The 20,766-nt window shown below is 36.2% G+C and overlaps 1 protein-coding gene across 32 annotated transcripts in view; it reads left to right on the top strand.

Moving 5' to 3' along the window:
• RBFOX2 (RNA binding fox-1 homolog 2) overlaps positions 1 to 20,766 on the top strand; it is a 291,710-nt gene that overhangs the window by 255,898 nt on the left and 15,046 nt on the right. For 15 of the 32 annotated variants that reach the window (XM_019018530.4, XM_019018531.4, XM_019018535.4 and 12 more), the window contains 6 exons: positions 6,216 to 6,308; positions 9,074 to 9,134; positions 13,104 to 13,157; positions 13,278 to 13,370; positions 14,550 to 14,682; positions 18,413 to 18,452. In XM_019018530.4, coding sequence (XP_018874075.1) covers positions 6,216 to 6,308; positions 9,074 to 9,134; positions 13,104 to 13,157; positions 13,278 to 13,370; positions 14,550 to 14,682; positions 18,413 to 18,452 — 474 coding nt within the window. Of the gene's footprint in view, positions 1 to 6,215; positions 6,309 to 9,073; positions 9,135 to 13,103; positions 13,158 to 13,277; positions 13,373 to 14,539; positions 14,683 to 18,412; positions 18,453 to 20,766 lie in introns of all 32 variants that reach the window. The other 17 variants (XM_055374526.2, XM_019018540.4, XM_055374529.2 and 14 more) reach the window with 5 other exon arrangements.

Below are 20,766 nucleotides of genomic sequence, written 5' to 3'. Positions count from 1 at the left end.
ATTTAAATTATTTCACGTGAATTTTAGTCTTTTTACTCCCTAATCCTTTATAAAACATAGAATCACCTGTATCTAAGTTTTTTTGATTAACTGAAACAGAGATAGACTAGGCTTTTAAAAATGTACTATTAAAATACATGATGGAAAGTGGTATTCCTGCCAAAAAATTAACTAATTTATTCACATAGAACCTAGAAAATTATTATATGAGTTTATGTAGCTTTGTTAATTCTCCAGATTTCACCAGTAATGACAGATTATTAACACGAATAATAAGATAATGCCTAGAGTGACCATATGTCCTGGCTTATCCAGGCTAGCCCCAATTTACACCTGTTATCATAGCATAATTATTAATAAATGACCCCTTTCTCTCTCAGAATGTCCCAGTTTGAATGATAAACTATTTACTCTCCTTATATATCCTTTGGGTAACATCTTAAAAAAGCAGTCTTTGAAAAGGAAAACATGATGCTTAATGAAAAGTATAAAGAAAAAAATACATAGTTTATTAAAGAGAAATGTGCACTACTGATATTCTCATGTATCCTTCTAGTCTTACTTTCTCATATAGAACCTTAAAACATAACCCAAAATGGTCGCCTAGTTCAGCCCCCTGTATTCTTGACCTTGCATTCTCTGCTAGAAACTTTTAGTGATTAAGAACTTGTTTTATTCAAAAGTTATTCCATTGTGGGTCAGACTTTCTACCATCTTATTCACCATCATCCAACCACGTAACAATTTTTGGTGATAATTATCAAGCTTATTAAATAAAGAAATACACAGATTGTAACATTTACATTTTCTATAAGTTTTTGCCAAAATACTTCGGTATATCCTCTCTTGAATGGATATGTATTAAAATATTGAATATGTTGAAGTTGTTCAGCTCTTCAGATAGTGCTCATTATTAAGTCTACTAAAGGACTACAAATATTATACAGCCCAGCAATAATTATTTAGATTTCTAGCAATTTTTTTTCTTTTTTAAAAATTGATAGATATTAGATGTACATATTTTCAGGGTATATGTGATAATCTGATACATTCATATAATCAAATCAGAGTAATTGGGATAGCCATCACCTTAAATATTTATCTTTTCTTTATGCTAGGAACATTCTAATTATTCTAGCAAATGTTTACTTAATGTGTTCTCATTACTTCTCTCAGGTAGATTTCTGGAATAATGGGGATCTAGGTTTAGGTTGGGCTTAAGTTTAGGCTGTAGTTAGGGGAGATAAAACTTCTATTCCCATTCCTTAGACACAAGTAATTTGCTGTAATGTTTTCCCTATTATCATGGCTTTTAATTTCATGCAAAGGGAAATTATTTATTTCTTTCAAAATATTATCAAAATACTTTTTTGGAAGTCACAGTAAGTAGGCCTTTTGACTTTCAGTAAAACTTAATAGGTAATGTCAAAGTGAAATGGTTTTTATTATATTTAAAATAGAATTAACGGTGCATGTGTTTCTGAAGGGCTTAGTTGTTTTTTTTTTTTTTTTCTTTTGTTACCATTATGGGCTTTAGTTTTATATTTTTTTATTTTTTTTTTAATTTCTGTGTTCTGGCCATACCCAGGAGATCTGTCTGCTTTTGATTTCTCCCTTAAAAGTTACATGGTAAATTTTCTTTCTCATTCTTCTGAGATCGAAAAATTCCAAAATTATACAAATTTTAATAATATTTTTACAATGTTCATTCTATTGCTAGTTATTTATTGCAGTCTGAGGCCAGACTAAAAAGGTGACAGTTACTTGGCTCCTATATGTCCTTGATGATGTCAAGGCAGGCTGTGAAATTGCTGTCACACTTTGTAGAAGTTTTAACTACAACCATACACCTAATAAATACACCATTCTTCAATTTCCAGAAGTCAGCTAAGATACCTGGTAAATCACTGATGTAACACTGGTGTGTTTAAATGTTTAATATAGAAGGACTCTGAGGACTGCAAACTTAGAGGAGTATAAAGTGTAGAGACCTGCATTGCCCAGCACAGTGGTCACATTTAGCACTTGAAATTTGGAGAGTTTAAACGGAGGTGTGCCTGTAAGGGTAAAATGGACAGCAGATTTCAGAATTAGCACAAAAAAAGAATGTTAAGCATCTCACTAATAATGTTTTAATATTGATACCATATTGAAATGTTAATAATATGTGTTTATATTGGGTTAAATAAAATACATTGTTAAAATTAATCTCACCTGTTTCTACTTTTTAAATGTGGTTATTAGAAAATTTTAAATTATATATGTGGCTTGTATTATATTTCTGTCTGCAGTGCTAGTGTAGACAAACATGTCAAAATCATTTTTTAATTAAAAATTAAAGTTTACTTTTTTAAAATCTGATTTTATTAATAGAAGTTTAGATAACAAAAATACTCCATCTGTTTACATAGCTGAAATATTTCCTCTTGTTCAGAATTTGAGATTAAATCTGTTTGTTACAGATTATATAATCTATTTGTTACATATATTATACTGGTGTAGACTGGTTCAGTGTTTGATAGGTTGTATGATCGTTTGGAAGCTGTTCTAAGGAAAATACTTTAGATTTAGACATAATTTTACTAACTTTTTTTTCCAAAGCAAGAGATCAGAATGACCAACTTAATGTCAATTCGATTTCTAAGAGTGAAGTGACAAAACATGAGTTCATGTAAGCAGACTTTTCTACTGATAACTTTTAAACCTGGATAATCTGTGAACATCTTTAGCACTGTTTCTGGCACCTTTTCTAAAATGCTAAATTTTATTGAAGAAATAGTATATTCTAAAAATATTTTAAGATCTGAGTTCGTGTTACTGAAACTAAATTGTGAATGTGATAGATAAGGAAGCATGTTTGGGTTGATGGAAAATCACCTGTTTAAAGTTTAAACATGAGAGAAAAGTATTTAAGAACAGTACTTCAAAAATTCTAGTCATACCTTTCACTTTCCTAATCATGGACTTTAATTCTAAGAGGTATGTATTAATTCCCTATGACTTCTGAACAGATTACCACAAGTCAGGTGGCTTAAAACCACACATTTATTATCTTACAGCTCTGGAGGTCAGAAGTCCAAAATGGCTCTCACAAGGCTAAAATCAACGTGTTGGGTTCTTCAGGAGGCTCTAAGGGATCATCTGTTTTCTCCCCTTTTCTATCTTCTAGAGGCTGCCCACATTTCTTGGACTATAGCTCCCTTCTGTCTTCAGAGCCAGCAATGGCCAGTCAAGTCTTTCTCAGGCTGCTTTACTCTGATTCGGACTCTCCTGTGTCTGCTTTTCACTTATAAGCACAGTACAGTGGCCACATTGGAACACTGTATTACATTGGGCCCAACTGGATAATCCAGGATAATCTCTCTATCTCAAGATCATTAACTTAATCGCATCTGCAAAATCCCTTTTGCCGTGTAAGGTAACATATTCACTGGCTCTGGGGATTAGGATGTGGACAACTTTGGGAAGCCATTATTTGGCCTATTGCAAAGTCTGTTTATCTTCAAAGCAAAGAAAGAAATCTTCTTACCTTTATGTTTCATATTAAAGAGTCCCAAAACATCAACAAGGCTTTCTTCCTCCTATCACCCCAGGGAAAAGATGCTTATAAAGATTGCTTTATTTTTATGTTTTTGGTATCTTGATTCGCATTTCCTTTGGTGTATAAGCATCTTTCTTTATAAAACACTTTTAAAACATTTGAAAGTGAAATTTTGTTCCAGAATGTTAGTCATTATTGAGAAAATCTTATCCAAGCAGACATGAATGTTAAACTTTGACATTTGCTGACTGTGAAATTGCAGTGCTCATCATACCACCTTCCATTCTTTTGGATGCAGTTATTGTATCACTAATGTTCTTTCAACACATTTCAGAAAAGAAGGTTATGGAAGATACTTAGCAATTAGATTTGAAAAAAGATAGAAGGATTTTAGGACTAATATAGTTTAGTAAATAGAATACTGAACTGAGATTTGAAAAGGCTTAGAATTTTCTCACCATTAGCTGGATATCCTTGGGTGCTTAATCTCAGTTCGACTCAGTTTCTTTACCTTCAAAATGAAACCAACATGTCTATTCTTTTTACTTCATGGTTATATTTAAGAAGACAAACTAGTATGTATATTTGTATGTGGGTGTGTAGATATAGTCATAATGCTAATATCAAAAACCTAGGTCTTAGTTTTCATATAACTTAATAGTAATCCAACTATTAATTTACAATGTATTAATTTAACCTAAGTCATAAAATATATGACTGTGAGGACCAGTTGAAATACAGCCAAAATGCCCTTAAAGTGTGATATTAAAACTCATCACTCTGTGACCTTTCTTTAAAAGTTTGACTTTCCTATTGGAGGACTCACTAGGATTAGAGAACTGGCAGCTTGTCTTCAGCAGGTGCTAGTGTAGATGACAAATGGTATAACTAATTATTAATGTGCCCTTTTATACCTTGTGGTGTCAAAGTGGCTATAAATGTTGATATCAAAATTTCATTTATAAAAATATGTTCCTGTTGATATTTTCAACAAACTTATACATTCTTTAGGAGAGTATTAACTGAAATTACCAGTAGTATTTCATTCCAAGCAACATACGTTTTAAAATCTCTATCAGCTTAGCATTGTGCTTTCAAGGGTATTTGTGATGTCCAAATTGTGGGTAGAGATCATCCATTGGAATTCTCTAAAACGCCACCCACCCACATAATCACTTAGAATGCTGAGTTATCAGATCCTTCAAAACAATGGAGTTGCTTTTATAAAATTTTATTAAGCAACGCGCATTGTTTACCGTGTCAGTTAAGAACATGTTTTATATAGAGAGAATTGTGCTCATGTTATTAAGCAGCTAGGCAGAACTTCAGTTAAAATTAAAGGGTTCTGGGTTATCCTACAATGGAATATTCAAAAAAACGCTAGCAGGACAATGAAGTTATTGGCAAATGAAGACTTTGTAGAAAATCCTAAGACTTTACCACTTTGCAGATATAAGCAGCATGGAAATTATTTGTAAAATTATAGCTGCAGAGTAGAACGATAAGGACAGAGCACCTAGAATGAAGTGAATATAATGTTTTAGGAAAGTCATATAAGTATATAGTAAATGCTCCTGGTGTTAAAATTGGTAGTACGTGAACATCAGAGTGAAGGTAGTCAACTCCCTGGTCTCCTGATTTGTCTACTTAATGAGTTAAAGCTCCACTCCATTTTTATAGTATCTTGCAAGGAACAAATAAATTAATCCTAAGTCATTATACTAGCTGCATTGCTGTTTTCTGATATCCTTTTTCTACTGAATAGTGTACAACTGATGTCACTAATGTAGATCTCATTCCCATTGCCTGTTGACTGTTCCTTTTTTCTCTATATATAGAAAGTTACTACTACCTTTAATAGCAGATATAAACATCAATAAATGAATAATTTAGGCAAATTTGGGTTAGCAGTTTTCTGAAATTCAGTTGAACATATTTTTACTCTAAGTGTCAATCTGATCATTTAAAAAGGGCATTGAAGAAAAGTTATAATTGACCACTGCTCAGTGATATTTTTATTTGCTTAGAAGAGCATGAATGCTCTCCTCTCCCACACCCAGTACATAGAAAATTGTACACCGACTATGCCCTAAGTTATCCTGTTCCCAAAGGAATTAATAGCGATATAAGCAACAGGCAACGTGGGGCTAAAATGATTAGACCTACTTTAAAAAAAATCTCATTATGCAATGTTGAACCTGAATGTCAGATTTCATGTAGCAGTTACTGGAAAATAATAGATTTGGGATGTCAGAGAGTCAATTTAATTAAGTCTTTTTTAGTATTACATGAAGGGGCATGTATATTAAATTAATAACATGAATTGAGAGAGAAAGGTAGGGCATTAAAAAATCTTCAGATTTTTGGTTGAATAGTTTGACCCGAGTAACTCTGTACCTTAATTTTGGTCTGGCCTCATATGCTTTATGTTTTATTTTATTATTGTTACATTGCTGTTAATTATTATTATTATTATTACAGTTCTTTATTCTTTTATTGGATTTAATTTCCCTTTACAAATATGCATGGACCAAAAAATGTGACTTTGGGAGATTATTGCTGAGTTGTTGCTGATGTCAGTTTCATACTATGATATTTTTTCTCTATTTACCAAGAGATCAGTATTTCAATATAATGATGTGCATGTTTTCCCCCCTTCTCCCGCTGCATGCAGGGATTCGGGTTCGTAACTTTCGAGAATAGTGCTGATGCAGACAGGGCCAGGGAGAAATTACACGGCACCGTGGTAGAGGGCCGTAAAATCGAGGTGCATGTCTTTAATAATTCAATTTCTGGTTTATATTTTTATTTCTCTTTTTTCGTGTTGCCTCACTTATTTCACATTTGGAACCCTGTCTTATGTGTGCGTGTGCACATGTATGTGTGTTTGTATCTCTGTCTTCTTCACTTTCTTGCACTAAAATGTATAAAAGTAACACTTCTATCTGCCTCCCTCCTCGTTTATTGGTTGTTTGGGGGTTTTAATTTTGACTGTGTGTGTGTGCGTGTGTGTGTGTTTGTTTTTCATTTATGTTTTTCCTTCAAAATGTTCATCTTTCTGCTCTCTTGATTTTTTTCCTTTGCTTCAGTTTGCAGTACTCTGAATTCCTGTGATCAGGCCTAAGCAAAACTAATGTTAAATTGTCTAAAAACTATCCAGTTTATAACACTGTGTTCTATAATGAATCAAGGGGCCAGCCAATATCCTCTCTCTTGGGAGGCCAGTTCGCCTCTTTGTGCACATGATAAGCACGAAATAGAAGATTCTAGAGATTGTGGGGAGGGAGGAAATAATCCAAAACTCGTGTAGTTTTTAAATATATCTAATACCAAGAATTTTGGTATCTAAATTTTTATGGATAAAATTCTTAAACAGAGGGTTTGATGGCTGGCTGGCGAATGTACTGTGATTATGACCAAGTCTACCGCCTGGCATTCACCAGCCCTTTTTGATAACACGTCGAAGGTTAACTGGCTCCTTTCCCCTTTCCCAATTTTTTAAAGTATTAAATGTAAAAGCCACCATTTTGAGTAAGATGTCTGCATATTTTGCTTTTTTTCCCCTCCTTTCCAATGGTTTAGCATTTAGGGCCCTTCACTTGACTCACTCTTTCCATGGTAACTATACACAATGCTGGCGATGGTGCCCGTTGGCGGTAAGTGAACAAAAGCACTAGAGAAGAAGCTTTTAAAAATGTAATTACAAAACAAATAAGAAAGAAAAAGTCCATCTGCCATCTCACATTAACACTACAAAATGTGATTTGACTTGTTGTTCCTCTTCCTTTTCCTTTCCCCCTTTTATTTTCAATGCTGTTGAGTAATGCCGCCTGGATTTTGGATGTACATATTGTTTTGTAGCAGCCTGAGCTGTTTGATTACTGACTTCATGGTGATTTTTTTCCCCTTGCACATCTTACTCAGAGTTACTGAACTCCAGTTTGGCTGGTTTTATTAATGCACTTCCTGCCCCTACATCCTTCCCTACTTTTCCTGTTTCCCAAACCCCCGTTTGTAGCTCTGACTGTTCTTTCTTTGCCCGTTACACCCTTCCTGACTTTCTCTTTTCTTTTTCCCTACCTTACTCTCTTTTTCCGGATCCTTGTTCCTGTCCCTTTCCCTATTCTTCCTTTCCCATCCCTTCAGTTACACGCAGCTGTTGGTCTCTTTTGCTGACTGGTGGTTTCTGATTGGTTCTGGCCATTTTTCCTTTTAAGTGCTTGGTTGCTTTCTGCTCCAGCAGCTGGTTTCAGCTCTTGCTCCATTCTAATCCTTGTCTGTGAGAACCTTGCTTTTCAGTTTCTCCCCTTTCCAAAATTGATTGTTTTTTCTTTCTTTTATTTGTGTGTGTGTGTTTTTTAACTGCATGCTCTCAGTCTCATCATTGTTGTATCCCATTCTTTCTTTTTAAATGTGAAACGTTATATTATTTGGTGGGCGAAGCTAGAGTAAATGGAGTTTCAAGCTCTTCCCTCATATGGGGGATTATCACTGTACAAATCTTAAAAGACATAGGAAGAGGTTTTTTTTTAGTTCTAATTCTACCTAAAATTGGTCTTTTCATAACAAAAATTTATTACCATACAAATTGAACACAATGTAAATTTGAAGAGGCAAAAATAAGACATTTATATTTTATGCTTCTTTTTTGAATTGGCATGTTTTATGACCTGACAACACAGTATAAGTCAAGTTCTATGGTGGAGCTTTACCCTCCTTGCAAGAGCTTTGAGACTGGTTCTGTCACTGGGCTGCAGTATGCTGGCATCTTAGTTCCATTCATCTTTTCTTCAGCAGCAGCATCTTTGTAACACCTACTTACTCTAGCACTGAGAATGCTTTAAAATATGCAGTTCTGTAATGAGGGTGGAGAGTACCATAAAACAAAATAAATAAACACTTTATTTTCTCAATTCTTTTAAGTGCCTACTTTAAAGGCTTTCTTAAAAGCTTTGTTCTGAAATTGATAGACCATGTAGTCTAGAAAATTCAGAATGGTCCTGAAGGCTGTCAACATGGGAATCTTAGGTTTCTATATTTGTTTACTTACCTCAGACAGTAAAAATCTCTGATAGACATATTTAAAATGCTGAACATTAGGACAGGTGAAATCAGATTTATTTTATCACCTTTCCATCAATCTATTTCATAACCCATGTGGCAAGCCTCTGTTTTATTAACAAACTTCAAAGTGAATTGCTAATATAGTTTCCTATTTACTTTTTTCTGTGTTTTCCTTAGTGCAGAGATTTCTCTGTTAAAAAGATGTCCAAAGATCTTGCAAATGTATTTTCTTTGGAGTACTGATATTTGGAAACCAAGAAACTCACTTTACTCTTGTTATCCTCATTTGATAAGAACTTTAATTAAAATACTATATATTAATATTTTATATTGCTGTGTTAATTATTTAAATCAATGCTCTCAGAAATTTACATTTTAAACTAAATACTCTGTTATTGGATGTGCAACTTTATGTTCCCTAATGTGGTCCACTTCTTCCCTGCCCTTTTTTCTCCTTGTTATTTTTAGGTGAATAATGCTACAGCACGTGTAATGACCAATAAGAAGATGGTCACACCATATGCAAATGGTAAGAAATTATAATCTTCGAAAGAGTGTTTATTCTTGTGTAAATATATGAAGTTTTTATAAACTTCTAAGAATGTCTTTATTTCCGTCTTAAGACAGTTTGATTTGTGTTGAAGTAGTCTCTTTACCTGGGAGAGTATTTTATTTTTACAAAATAACTTTGTCATTACAATTGAGCTAAGTTTTTAGTTATTAAGGTGTTATGTTCTAAGTAAAGTTCATCTTTTACACAGTGCAAACATGCTATCTAGTTGCCTGTTAACCCAAATTGGATCCCACCTGAGCACCTTCTTTTTCAGCTGCTGTAGCTCTTTCTAATATGTTAGACTTGTCCGTAATACCCCTGGATGCCCACTGACTCTTACTTTTACTTCTGACTCTCATTCATCTGAGCATAAGTGGAATAAATTAGGAGGATATTTTAATCACTTTTATAATTCTGGACCTGTTGCTCTCCTTAGCCCTAGAGATAACAGCCATGGGTATGGTTGTGTGTGTGTCATTTTCTGTTTCATGATTACATATTATATAGTAAGGTTTATAAGTTTTTCTCATTGAGAAGGAAATTTTCTATGAATAATTTGTTACATCAGTTACCAAATTTAATCTAGACTCATGGTCTCTGAATGAGATGGAATATAAATTTAATCTGTAGCCCAGTGGTGGTTTTGCAGACTGTTCTGCAGAGCCAGTTTGGGAGAGAAAAAGGAAACCAAATGGATTGAATTCTGAGGTCTCAGCTGTACTTTAGTCTGAGCAATTTAGGGTTCTGCATAAGCTTTTACTAATATCTAGAATGAAGGGGGGAGTTTCTGCTGGGTTTTTTTTTTGTGTTTTTTTTTTTTTTTTTTTTTTGAGACGGAGTCTCGCTTTGTCACCCAGGCTGGAGTGCACTGGCGCAATCAAGGCTCACTGCAAGCTCCGCTTCCCAGGTTCACGCCATTCTCCTGCCCTCAGCCTCCCGAGTAGCTGGGACTACAGGCGCCCGCCACCACACCCGGCTAATTTTTTGTATTTTTAGTAGAGATGGGGTTTCACCGTGTTAGCCAGGATGGTCTCAATCTCCTGACCTCGTGATCCGCCCACCGTGGCCTCCCAAAGTGCTGGGATTACAGACGTGAGCCACCATGCCTGGCTCTGCCGTTTTTTTAAAAAGTTTGAACCCACTGCTAGAGTATGGCTGTATGTGCTAATAATGTCTTAAATCAAGGAGAAATGTATCCGTATTGACTATATCCCATAAAGTCTTCAATAAATATATTTAGCCCAGCTTTTCACATAGATGATACAAGTTTATCAGCATAATTTGCATTTTTCCTTACTCCTTTTATTGGTATGATACCACTGCCTCCCACTTCACCTCTTATTTTCTTTTCACTGCTCTTACAAAAACAAGTCTCTACAATATTGATAAAAACTCAAAGTAAACAAAATAGAAAGGAGAGGCAAAGAATGTCAAATTTTCTTTACATCTAAGGGAAATATTGTGACAGAAAGAGCCTCTGACTGGAATTCAGAAAACAGACGTTCTCCTTCTAGGTTTGACTCTTTATTTACTCTGTGACAGTGGACCAGTTTTTTAACCTAATTCTGTTTTCATATTTATAAATTGAGACCACAGATTTTTGGCACCAGGATTTTTTTTAGAAATTATTGAAACTCAACCCTCCCAGCTTATTATTAGGAAATGAGACCCAGAAAAGTATAGTATTGACCTCAGATTGCAGATGTGGTATCTGTTTTACCTTCCTCTTTGGGTTTTGTGAAGGTCAAAGGACATCTGTGAAAATACATTGTAAATTTTCTAAAACTAAATATATTCAAAGTATTACTAACAGCATGTCAATATACATCCATTATATTAATTTTTGTTTTTGTTTTGAGGCAGAGTCTCTCTGTCACCTAGGCTGGAGTACAGTGGTGCGATCTCGGCTCACTGCAGCCTCCACTTCCCGGGTTCAAGCGATTCTCGTGCCTCAGCCTCCAGAGTAGCTGGGATTACAGGTGTGTGCCACCACACCCGGCTGATTTTTGTATTTTTAGTAGAGACGAGGTTTTGCCATGTTGGCCAGGCTGGTCTCGAGCTCCTAGACTCAGGTGATCCCTCCGCCTCAGCCTCCCAAAGTGCTGGGATTACAGGCTTGAGCTACGTACGGTGCCTGCCCATTATGTGAATTTAAAGGGAATGCTCAGGAAACAGTGGCATTGGTAGGAAAGAAAAAGGTTATTTTTTAAAATATTATTCTAAATTAATATTCAGGTTTAGTAGGCAAGAAACCTTCTGCTATTGTGTTAAAGGTCCTAAGAAGAATGTGTTGGGTTCCTCCTAATGAATTCTCAGTCAGCATTCTCATTTAGGTTGGTTGGAATCTCTTAATTTGTGCAGAAATGTTGCACAGTATTTGTGTAATTTGATGTTGCAGAATATTTGTGTTCTTAAAATTCAAGTAGGATTTGAACCTAGATTTTGCCAGAATTTTATGTGGAATATTGAAGAGACATTGCATTTTATGGGCACATAAAATGATGAATAAGAGATTGGATTGAATCAGAGTGAATGGGTTTTCACTTGAATAATGTCTTGCTTACAGTCATTTAAATCTGGTAATTTCAGTAATTCTTTTGAAAAGGCCAATTGTGGCTGCACGCAGTGGCTCAAGCCTGTAATCCCCAGCACTCTGGGAGGCTGAGGCGGGTGGATCACCTGAGGTTAGGAGTTCAAGACCAGCCTGGCCAACATGGTGAAACCCCATCTCTACTAAAAGTGTAAAACTAGCCAGGCGTGGTGGCACGTGCCTGTAGTCCCAGCTACTTGGGAGGCTGAGGCATGAGAATCACTTGAACCCAGGAGCCGAGGTTGTGGTGAGCCGAAACTGCGCCACTGCACTCCAGCCCGGGTGACAGAGCAAGACTCTGTCTCAAAAAAAAAAAAAAAGAGGAGGCCAATTCTGGCCTTTTTCTTTTCATTCGTATATTTATAGAATAGTGTGGCACAATGCTAGGGTCTTAATATAAAAAGACAAATGAGTCAGAAAATATATAATATAGAGTATTTTTGCTTATATGTAAAATTCAGTTAATATTGATTAAAGTTTTCATGTGGAATTCTACTTTTATTCACTCTCAGTGAGCAATCATATATTATTCCTTTTTAAAAAATACTTGCCATATTCCTATAAATATAAAAAAGGGAAAGAAGAAATAAAGTTGACATTAAACATAATGTTGTTTGGAAACTCTTAATATTTATAAATATTTAAGCTAATGTTCCACAGTATTCTGGTGTTCTTTAGCTAAGAAGTCTGATTAACTTAAAGGTGATTATTACACATTAAAGCCTCAGAAAACATGCACTGAAGTTGGGAATGTACCTTGAATTTTACTATTTCATGTCTTTCCTTTTTTAGTTGGTGAGCCCCAGTAAAATCCCAATGGTAAATCCCAGTGAAAGTGGATTTCAGTTTACCTGGAATACCAGCATTGTATAGCCAAACATGGAGTCAAAGATCTAGGTTGAATTTGAGTTCAGCCCATGGATACCTTTATTAAAACAACTAGAGTAATAAACAAGGTTGAGAAAATGCATCACAGTGTGGTTCAGAGTGACATATAGTCGGCCTTCTTTTTTTAAATGAAGGATAGGTCATCCAGGGTAATTCTGTGAGAACACTTTACCAAACTCTAGGATTTATTTCTATTTACTTTTTCTCCTCTCATTCCCTCTCCATCTTCCTCCTCCCAACATCATGACACCTGCCAAGCCCCCCAGCCCCAGCCCCTCATTATCTCTTCACTGTGTCCTAGTTCTACTACTGTTACTCTCTCATATAAACCCCAAGCTGGAATTCCAAAGAGAAGTTGATAATAGGCAAAAATAGCCCCAGAGATGGCTGAAGCCAACTTGACATGCACTGATCATCCCTTTCCTCAAACAGTCTTAAATGCTTACCTTCCATTTTGTGTGTTTCAGGTTGGAAATTAAGCCCAGTAGTTGGAGCTGTATATGGTCCGGAGTTATATGCAGGTAGTATTTAAGTAAATGTTTCCACTTGTGCTATTTAATTGTAGTAGCATCTGCTGTTTTTCAATTTGTGACTCCTTTTTAATCTTTTTGCATTTTTAAATTTTTTAAAAATCCAATCAGCATCCAGCTTTCAAGCAGATGTGTCCCTAGGCAATGATGCAGCAGTGCCCCTATCAGGAAGAGGGGGTATCAACACTTACATTCCTTTAATCAGTAAGTAGCCTATGTTGGCCTGGCATGGATTTTGACTGTTGTGAGTGAACTATCATGTACTGTTTTTTTTTTCCTAGTACAGTACATAACTGAAATGGAAATTTCTTGAGAGGGATATTAAATACTATCCCAGTGCCCTGTCCTGCTTAACCTGTGCTAGAATTTTCCTGACCAAATATTAAGATTGCACAAAGCAGAAATAGTTGGAAAAGGTAGAGGGGGGTAAGGGCATATGAAGAATATTTTAGTCTGTACTTGACGATAAAGAAAACAAAAGAAGCAAGTATGTGTAGAGCATATTATACATTTCCTCTGCAAGTCAGCCACAGGTTCTCCAGCAGAGGATCACTTAGAAGTACCTCCAGTATTGATTATTCTCAGCTCTCTTGATCTCTCTAAAGTCATTTTGACCTGAGCCATTTTACTCCAGCAAGAGGTATAATTAAACAGGATTCAGTGCACATGGAATCAATGTCTCTGCATGCTTTCCAGAGGACAACACACTTAAAATAGGCTCTTAGAAATTGTCTGCCTCTTTAAAGGATATGAGGCCCCTAGAAATTGTCTGCCTCTTTAAAGGACAGGGTAGGAGTTGTTTCCCTCACCTTACATTTGTGGATTAAAATGTTTTAAATAAAAGAATGAAATTGACTAATGAAATGAAATGTCTAAAGACTATTATGTGCCTTAGAGGTTGGTACCATGTAAAAATATAAAAAGAATGTTCTTTTGAGTAATAATTATTATGTGCACATAGTAACATTGGGAAGCAAGGTTAATAACTGACCGGTTAAAGAGTTTGTGTCAATCTGATTTAGACTGCCCACAGTAATTAAAAGTCTGTCTCTTATTATGGCAGTCATTCTCAGAGCTTCTTGACCTGTTTCTCAGCAGCTTGCATTGTAAAGCTGAAATTGAGAAGGAACAGAGAAGCTCACTCAAGATTTGTGATGAATGAGGCATGGAATCTTTTGCTTTTGCATGTTGGGTCTCTCTTTCCATTTCTTCCCCACTGAGAGACCCAGGGTAGAAGGTTTATTGAATGCATGCCACCTTTTCAAAAAAGGTGTGGTTCGTATCTTTCCATCTTTTCTATAATTGGTTCATAGCAAGTTGTGACTGTGCACCCTCTATTGAATGCAAGTTGAAATTTCTGTCATATTTTGGGTCTCCCTTTAGTTCCTGGCTTCCCTTACCCTACTGCAGCCACCACGGCAGCCGCTTTCAGAGGAGCCCATTTGAGGGGCAGAGGGCGGACAGTATATGGTGCAGTCCGAGCGGTACCTCCAACAGCCATCCCCGCCTATCCAGGGTAAGCGTTAGATTCCAAAATCAGTATGTTTCTAAAATAAGCAGTTGGACCAAAAAAGAATACCATGGCCCTTTCATAACTTCTGGGATGTTGCCGTGTCACAGAGTAGGCATTCAATGAATATTTGCAAATTAACAGATTAGATGACAAAAAACAAAATATACCATCATCAGAATGTAACAAACTGTCAATTCATTATAAGTCTTCATTTTGGCCACCTTAAGCCCTCATGGTAATGGCTTAAGACAGTAGCCAGAACCGTCTTGTGTTTACTAGCAGTGTGTTGGCATGAAGTTCACTCAGAAGCGCACGAATATGGATTAACATTACTGCAGAGAACCAAAAGAGGAGCTCAAGATTGTAGTACAAGCCTGCATCTGCTGTGTTCACCTCCTTATCACCACCCCATGTTGGGGCAGAGGCTGTCACATGTGTCCTCCCCTTTGGTTTCACTGCCTGGGTGGTGAGCAGCAGAGCTAGTTACCCACAATGGATTTGCTTTCTTTGTAGGAAACGGATTAAAAGAGGTTAATTCTAAGATGAACCAAGTCCAATTGAATCAAGGGAGAAAGGGAGAAGTAGGAAGAATTAAACTGCAGTTGGCTTCTGAATGATGGTAAAACAGCGACTGTAGCTGAGCATCCTTCACTGTTTGATTTTTTTATGGAGGGTGTCTCATGCAGTGGAATGATTCCATAGCAACAAATAAATCCTTTGCTACTGAATGGGGAAAAGGAGTGAAGATGGCAGGTTTTGTTTTTAGGGGTTTCTCAGTGTCAGCCTAAAATGTAAATTTTTATAGAGTGGTCTTTCATGAGTCAGTTGTACCAAGGACTTCCTCATCAAAGATGTGACATTTCTCTTCACCTTTTCTCTGCCAGATAATGTCAATATGACAGATTTTTTTTTTTGTATTCTTACGGAGGAATAAGTAGCAGCAGAGAAGCTTGTTGGCTGCTACTTAGTTAAAATATAAAGGGAAGGAACCTCCTTTGTATGTCCTTTTCTGACAGCAAAATTGGCTTAGCCTTGAGGTGTACTAATTTAGCATTCATTCATTCATTCATTCATAGACCAAATGGATGTACCATTAGAAGTTCTCCATTCCACAGAGTTAAAACATTTTTATTAGACAAGGTATGTTGAAGTGGGCAGGCTCCAAAAGACACTGGAAGGGAACTGCTTCAGAAATTAACTTTTGTTTGGAGTTTGTAGACATTTAAATCACATGCATTCCATCATCTCCATCTTATGCCATTACTTACTTTTATTTTAATCCTTTTTTCTCTCAACTTGACCTTTGACCTTCAACCTCTGACATCTCTTTAAAGAAGTGAATATGCAGTATTATTTCATCAAGAAATACTCAAATGAAACATTAAAAGGAACGTTTTGAAAGTTTTACACACTAGGAAAATTGTTTGTGAAATGTCTTCCATTGTAATCCAAGAGAGTTTACTGTCATATTTGCAAAGAGAGACTACTCACCAGAAACATGGGACTTCCTTATTTTGTAACATTGCTGAATTACTTTATAAAGTGGTTGAATTTAGTCCTGTTCAATGTAGTCATTTCAGTATATTGGCCAAACTTGAGAACCCATTCTCTACCAAGTCTGTGTCAGGTATATATTTGCTCAGATATTTTATCTTTATGTCTAATCATATCAATTTCTGTGCATTACATTGAACACTGATTTCCCATGTTTTCTTTTTATTAACTAAACCACCTGTTTACATGGAAGATGGCAAGGAATAAGTCCAGTATTTCATGGGAATGGCCTAGAATTGCTTTTCAGCTTAGTAAACTAATTTCATCATTAATCATTATGTTTCTAGCCTCCTTGTGGCATTTGATACAGGGAATATTGGAATTCTTCTAGAACGTAGATGAATATTCCCAATAAGTTATTTGACTTAGGGTAAAATGTATTCGTGTTTTTAATGCCAACCCTTCTTTATAGAAGGCTTATTTGTAAATCTTTGTCTATATCCCCTTACTAAGATCTTTGAAGTTTAATTAATCACCACTTGGTCTCAGTGCTTTCCATTTTATCAGCCTTCTCATTTTGAACAAGTTGTTTTTTTCCTTAAAATGCAACTGAGAGGCAGATTACTTTCTAATATCAGACTTTAACTGCAACTGGAGACTATGAAAATGAATGGGACTTAGCTAAATGAACATCAGAGATGAGTTTGATTTGCCTGTTGTGTGATACAAGGGCATAGCATATTTGGGGCATTCCAAAATGTGACCATGCTATCCTGTAAATACAACCAAATGTCGTTGGAAGTAGAATTAAGGAACATTCCACCTACCTATAAGAAATAAGTTATTTCATATTCAAGTTAAAAATATGATTTGATGACTTTACTTGTCAGCTTGTTTATTGTAACAGAGAAGGTAGTGGTGAAAATTTCCAGCTTGTTTAGTTGAATAACCAATAAACAGATCATCTAAATTAAAACAATCTGATCTTGACTTCACAGAGATGAAGAAGAAAGTTTTATCTTTTATCTCTACTGCTATTCCATGTCTTTTGGTCCCAAAATAATGTTTTGGGGAAAGTCTGTATGCACAAAGGTACCTCAGAAGATTGGAAATCTATACTTAAGAATATAGTGTTGCTTAGGTTTTTTTTTTTTTTTTAAAGTCATGCATTGTCTGTTTGCTACAAATTCATTATCTAAACAGGAAAATAAACCCTTCTATTCTTAACCAGCTACCTTCTCAGATGTATTCTTTTAAATAAGACAGGGTGATCTTTGGTCAAGCCCAGAACTTCAGTTATCAATTGTATTTTTCAGAATTCCATGAATACTCTTATAGTCAAAAAAGAACCCTTAAAATCTTCCAGTTACTCCTTCCCACTCTGGATTATATTGTTACTATCTGGGATCCCCACTGCACCTTTCAATTCTTGGACCTTGGACCAATCACCTTAACCTTTAGCTCATTATCTCTGCTTGTGAAAGCAATGCATTGTGGGTATTTTTGGTTGTGTTTTTTTTTTTAATTACATTTCTCTGTTTACTTTGGTCAGAATTGATTGACTTGTTTTTCTGAGGTGTTGCATTGGTTCTTAAAATGCTGAATAATAATACTTTGCATGCTTGTGTGATCAGCCAAATCTTATCGCATGTCTAATGTGCAGGGTAAAAAGCAGGTGATGTATGGATATCAGAAAAACATTTACATATTATTACAATACTGAAAACAAAATACTTAAACGTGATGTAAAAACATACTTTGCATACAGGCCCTGCCCTAGTGGAATTCTTTGGGTTCAGTTTTTCATGTTAAACTCCTCTTCACCCCTACCCTACTTTGTAAGCTCTTTAAAAAGAAACTTCCTCCTAGGGCAAGCTTATTTTTAAAAATACTCCATATACAAAAAGTTATTTCCAAGCCAGCAGATTTTGGATAGATATAATAGGCTCTTCTAGGAGTGCTTTTTATTGTGTGAATCCTACTTTAATTACCAAATATCCAGGTTGCGCATTCTAGTTTTGCACACCATTCCCTCTCCTCGCATGTCCTGGAGCTGTGTAACCTTCGTGTGCACTTTCACATTTTCTCACCAACTTGCCGAGGCCCCAAGCCCAGGTTATGTATTCATACATCACCTGCCTGTGTAGAGCGCATGTGCATGCTGCCGTCCTCAATAACCGGAATGTGTTTCTGTTCTTTTGTTTTTTTTTGTTTTTGTTTTTGTGTGGATTTTCTGCAGTGTGGTTTACCAGGACGGATTTTACGGTGCTGACCTCTATGTAAGTACACACACTGGGGCCTTCTCGACCCCATCCCCTGACAAGCCAGCCTTTTTTTTTCTGTTTCTTTGGTTTGGTTTGGTTTTTTTCCTTTTAATTTATTTAATTTTTATTTTCTTTTTCCTTGTGGATATATATATATATATATTTATATATTTAAGAATGCAAGCATGCTTCTCTGCCACTGCGCTTGCCCCTGGGTGCAAAAACTAAGCCTTTGGGTTTCCTGATCATTGCAAGGGTCAGTCTACTGGACATATTCTTTTCCCTTCCCTATACCCACAGATGTTCTGTGGATCATTAATTTACTTGTGAGATGATCAGCAGGTTTAAAGTCTTTTATTATTGTCGTGTCATTTGCATACATAAATAACAGGAGTAGCTTAGCCTTAAACCAGCTCTTTCCCTTTTCTGCTTTTCTTCTCATTTCACATCCCTCTTTAGATCATTAGAGCTGAGATTTAGAGGTTAATAAGCTTTCTGAACTGTACATTTTCCTATTTTACCTACTTTGAGAGAACATGACCTTGTGATAGCCAAATAAGGAACCGATGCCAGCGAAGAGTGTGTAGTAATGAGAAAACACCAGATATTTAGTTCTTAAAAGCCATTGGAGGAAATGAGTAGCATAATCAGCAACCCAGACTCTCCTTACAGCCATTTGACTATCATAGATTTGCTGACTCTACTAGCCATAGTAATATGGACTCCATTATTTAAACTGTCTAGCTGTCACTAAAGTTCCATGATTGGTTTGTCACATATTATTTAAAATGTGGACAAAGTGATATAATTGACAAAGTAGAAGTTTTTGAGTTTTGAAGTCTTTTATTATGACCTCTCCAGATGGACTTTTTCTGAATGCAAGCTTGATTTAATCGCTCAAGTCATCAAGGGAAAATTTTTATAAGAAAAACTTGTCAGCATGAAATGATTCTGTGGGGATAGGTTAAAATTGTCTAGAAATACTTTCTCCACCCTTACTTTCCAAAATCAATAAGAGGACCTTTTTAGTGAACTGTTTCCACAGTCTACCAGAGATTCGCAAGCAACCTAAAAAAGTTAATGCACTTTCAGAATGCACTCAGAGGTTTTGCATTTTGCAGGAAGTAGAGATGGGATGATACAGTTCTTCGAAATACAGGTGACTCACCTATACTACTTAGCGTAGGCCTGTAAGGTATGCCTTAATTTAATAACTACTTGAAGGAACCTCAGCTATGATTTGGTCCAACCTCCTAACTTACAGATATATTTCTCAGAGACTTACCCAGAACTACATAAATTATTAATAGTCAGGCATAAAACCCAACCAATCCATATTTCATTACCTCTCTTTGTACTTTAATTAAAATCCACCTCTTTCCTCAAAATATTTTCAACAAGTAATGAAAGATATCTTTTTTCCTATGTTCACAGTGAAGCTTGAGAACTGGGGAATCTATCCTACTTTTACACCAGATTACACATTTCTAAATACACGTACTTACATATGATGTTAGCATGTACATTCTCCCATATACATTAGCGTCCATATTCTCATGAAACTCATCTTTGTTATTTAACTTGTTTTCTTGAAATCTGATCTATTAGAACAAGATTTTCCATTTGAATTATTTCTTAAATCAAGTTTTTTTCTCTAATGTGTTTCTTATTTGAGGATTTATTTTTCTTAAACACAACCTATTTATGTCTTATTAAGACTTGCCTACTTTGGGCCGGGCACAGTGGCTCAGGCCTGTAATCCCAGCACTTTGGGAGGCCGAGGCGGGCAGATCATGAGGTCAGGAGATCGAGACCATCCTGGCTAACATGGTGAAACCCTGTCTCTACTAAAAATACAAAAAATTAGCCGGGCGTGGTGGCGGGCGCCTGTAGTCCCAGCTACTCGGGAGGCTGAGGTAGGAGAATGGCATGAACCTGGGAGGCAGAGCTTACAGTGAGCTGAGATCGTGCCACTACAGTCCAGCCTGGGTGACAGAGCGAGACTCTGTCTCAAAAAAAAAAAAAAAAAAAAAAAAAAGACTTGCCTATTTTGGCCAGGCATCGTCGCGCACGTGTGTAATCGCAGCACTTTGGGAGGCCGAGGCAGGGGGATCACTTGAAGTCAGAAGTACGAGACCAGCCTGGACAAGATGGCGAAACCCCATCTCTACTAAAAATACAAAAATTAGCCAGGCGTGGTGGCACACGCTTGTAGTTTCAGCTACCTGGGGGGCCAAGGCAGGAGAATCACTTGAACCCTGGAGGCAGAGGTTGCAGTGAGCTGAGATTGCACCACTGCACTCCAGCCTGGGTGACAGAGCTAGACTTC

Source organism: Gorilla gorilla, chromosome 23 (assembly GCF_029281585.2).
Source record: "Gorilla gorilla gorilla isolate KB3781 chromosome 23, NHGRI_mGorGor1-v2.1_pri, whole genome shotgun sequence".
NCBI lineage: Eukaryota > Metazoa > Chordata > Mammalia > Primates > Hominidae > Gorilla > Gorilla gorilla.
This window is presented reverse-complemented; position numbering and strand designations above follow the sequence as displayed.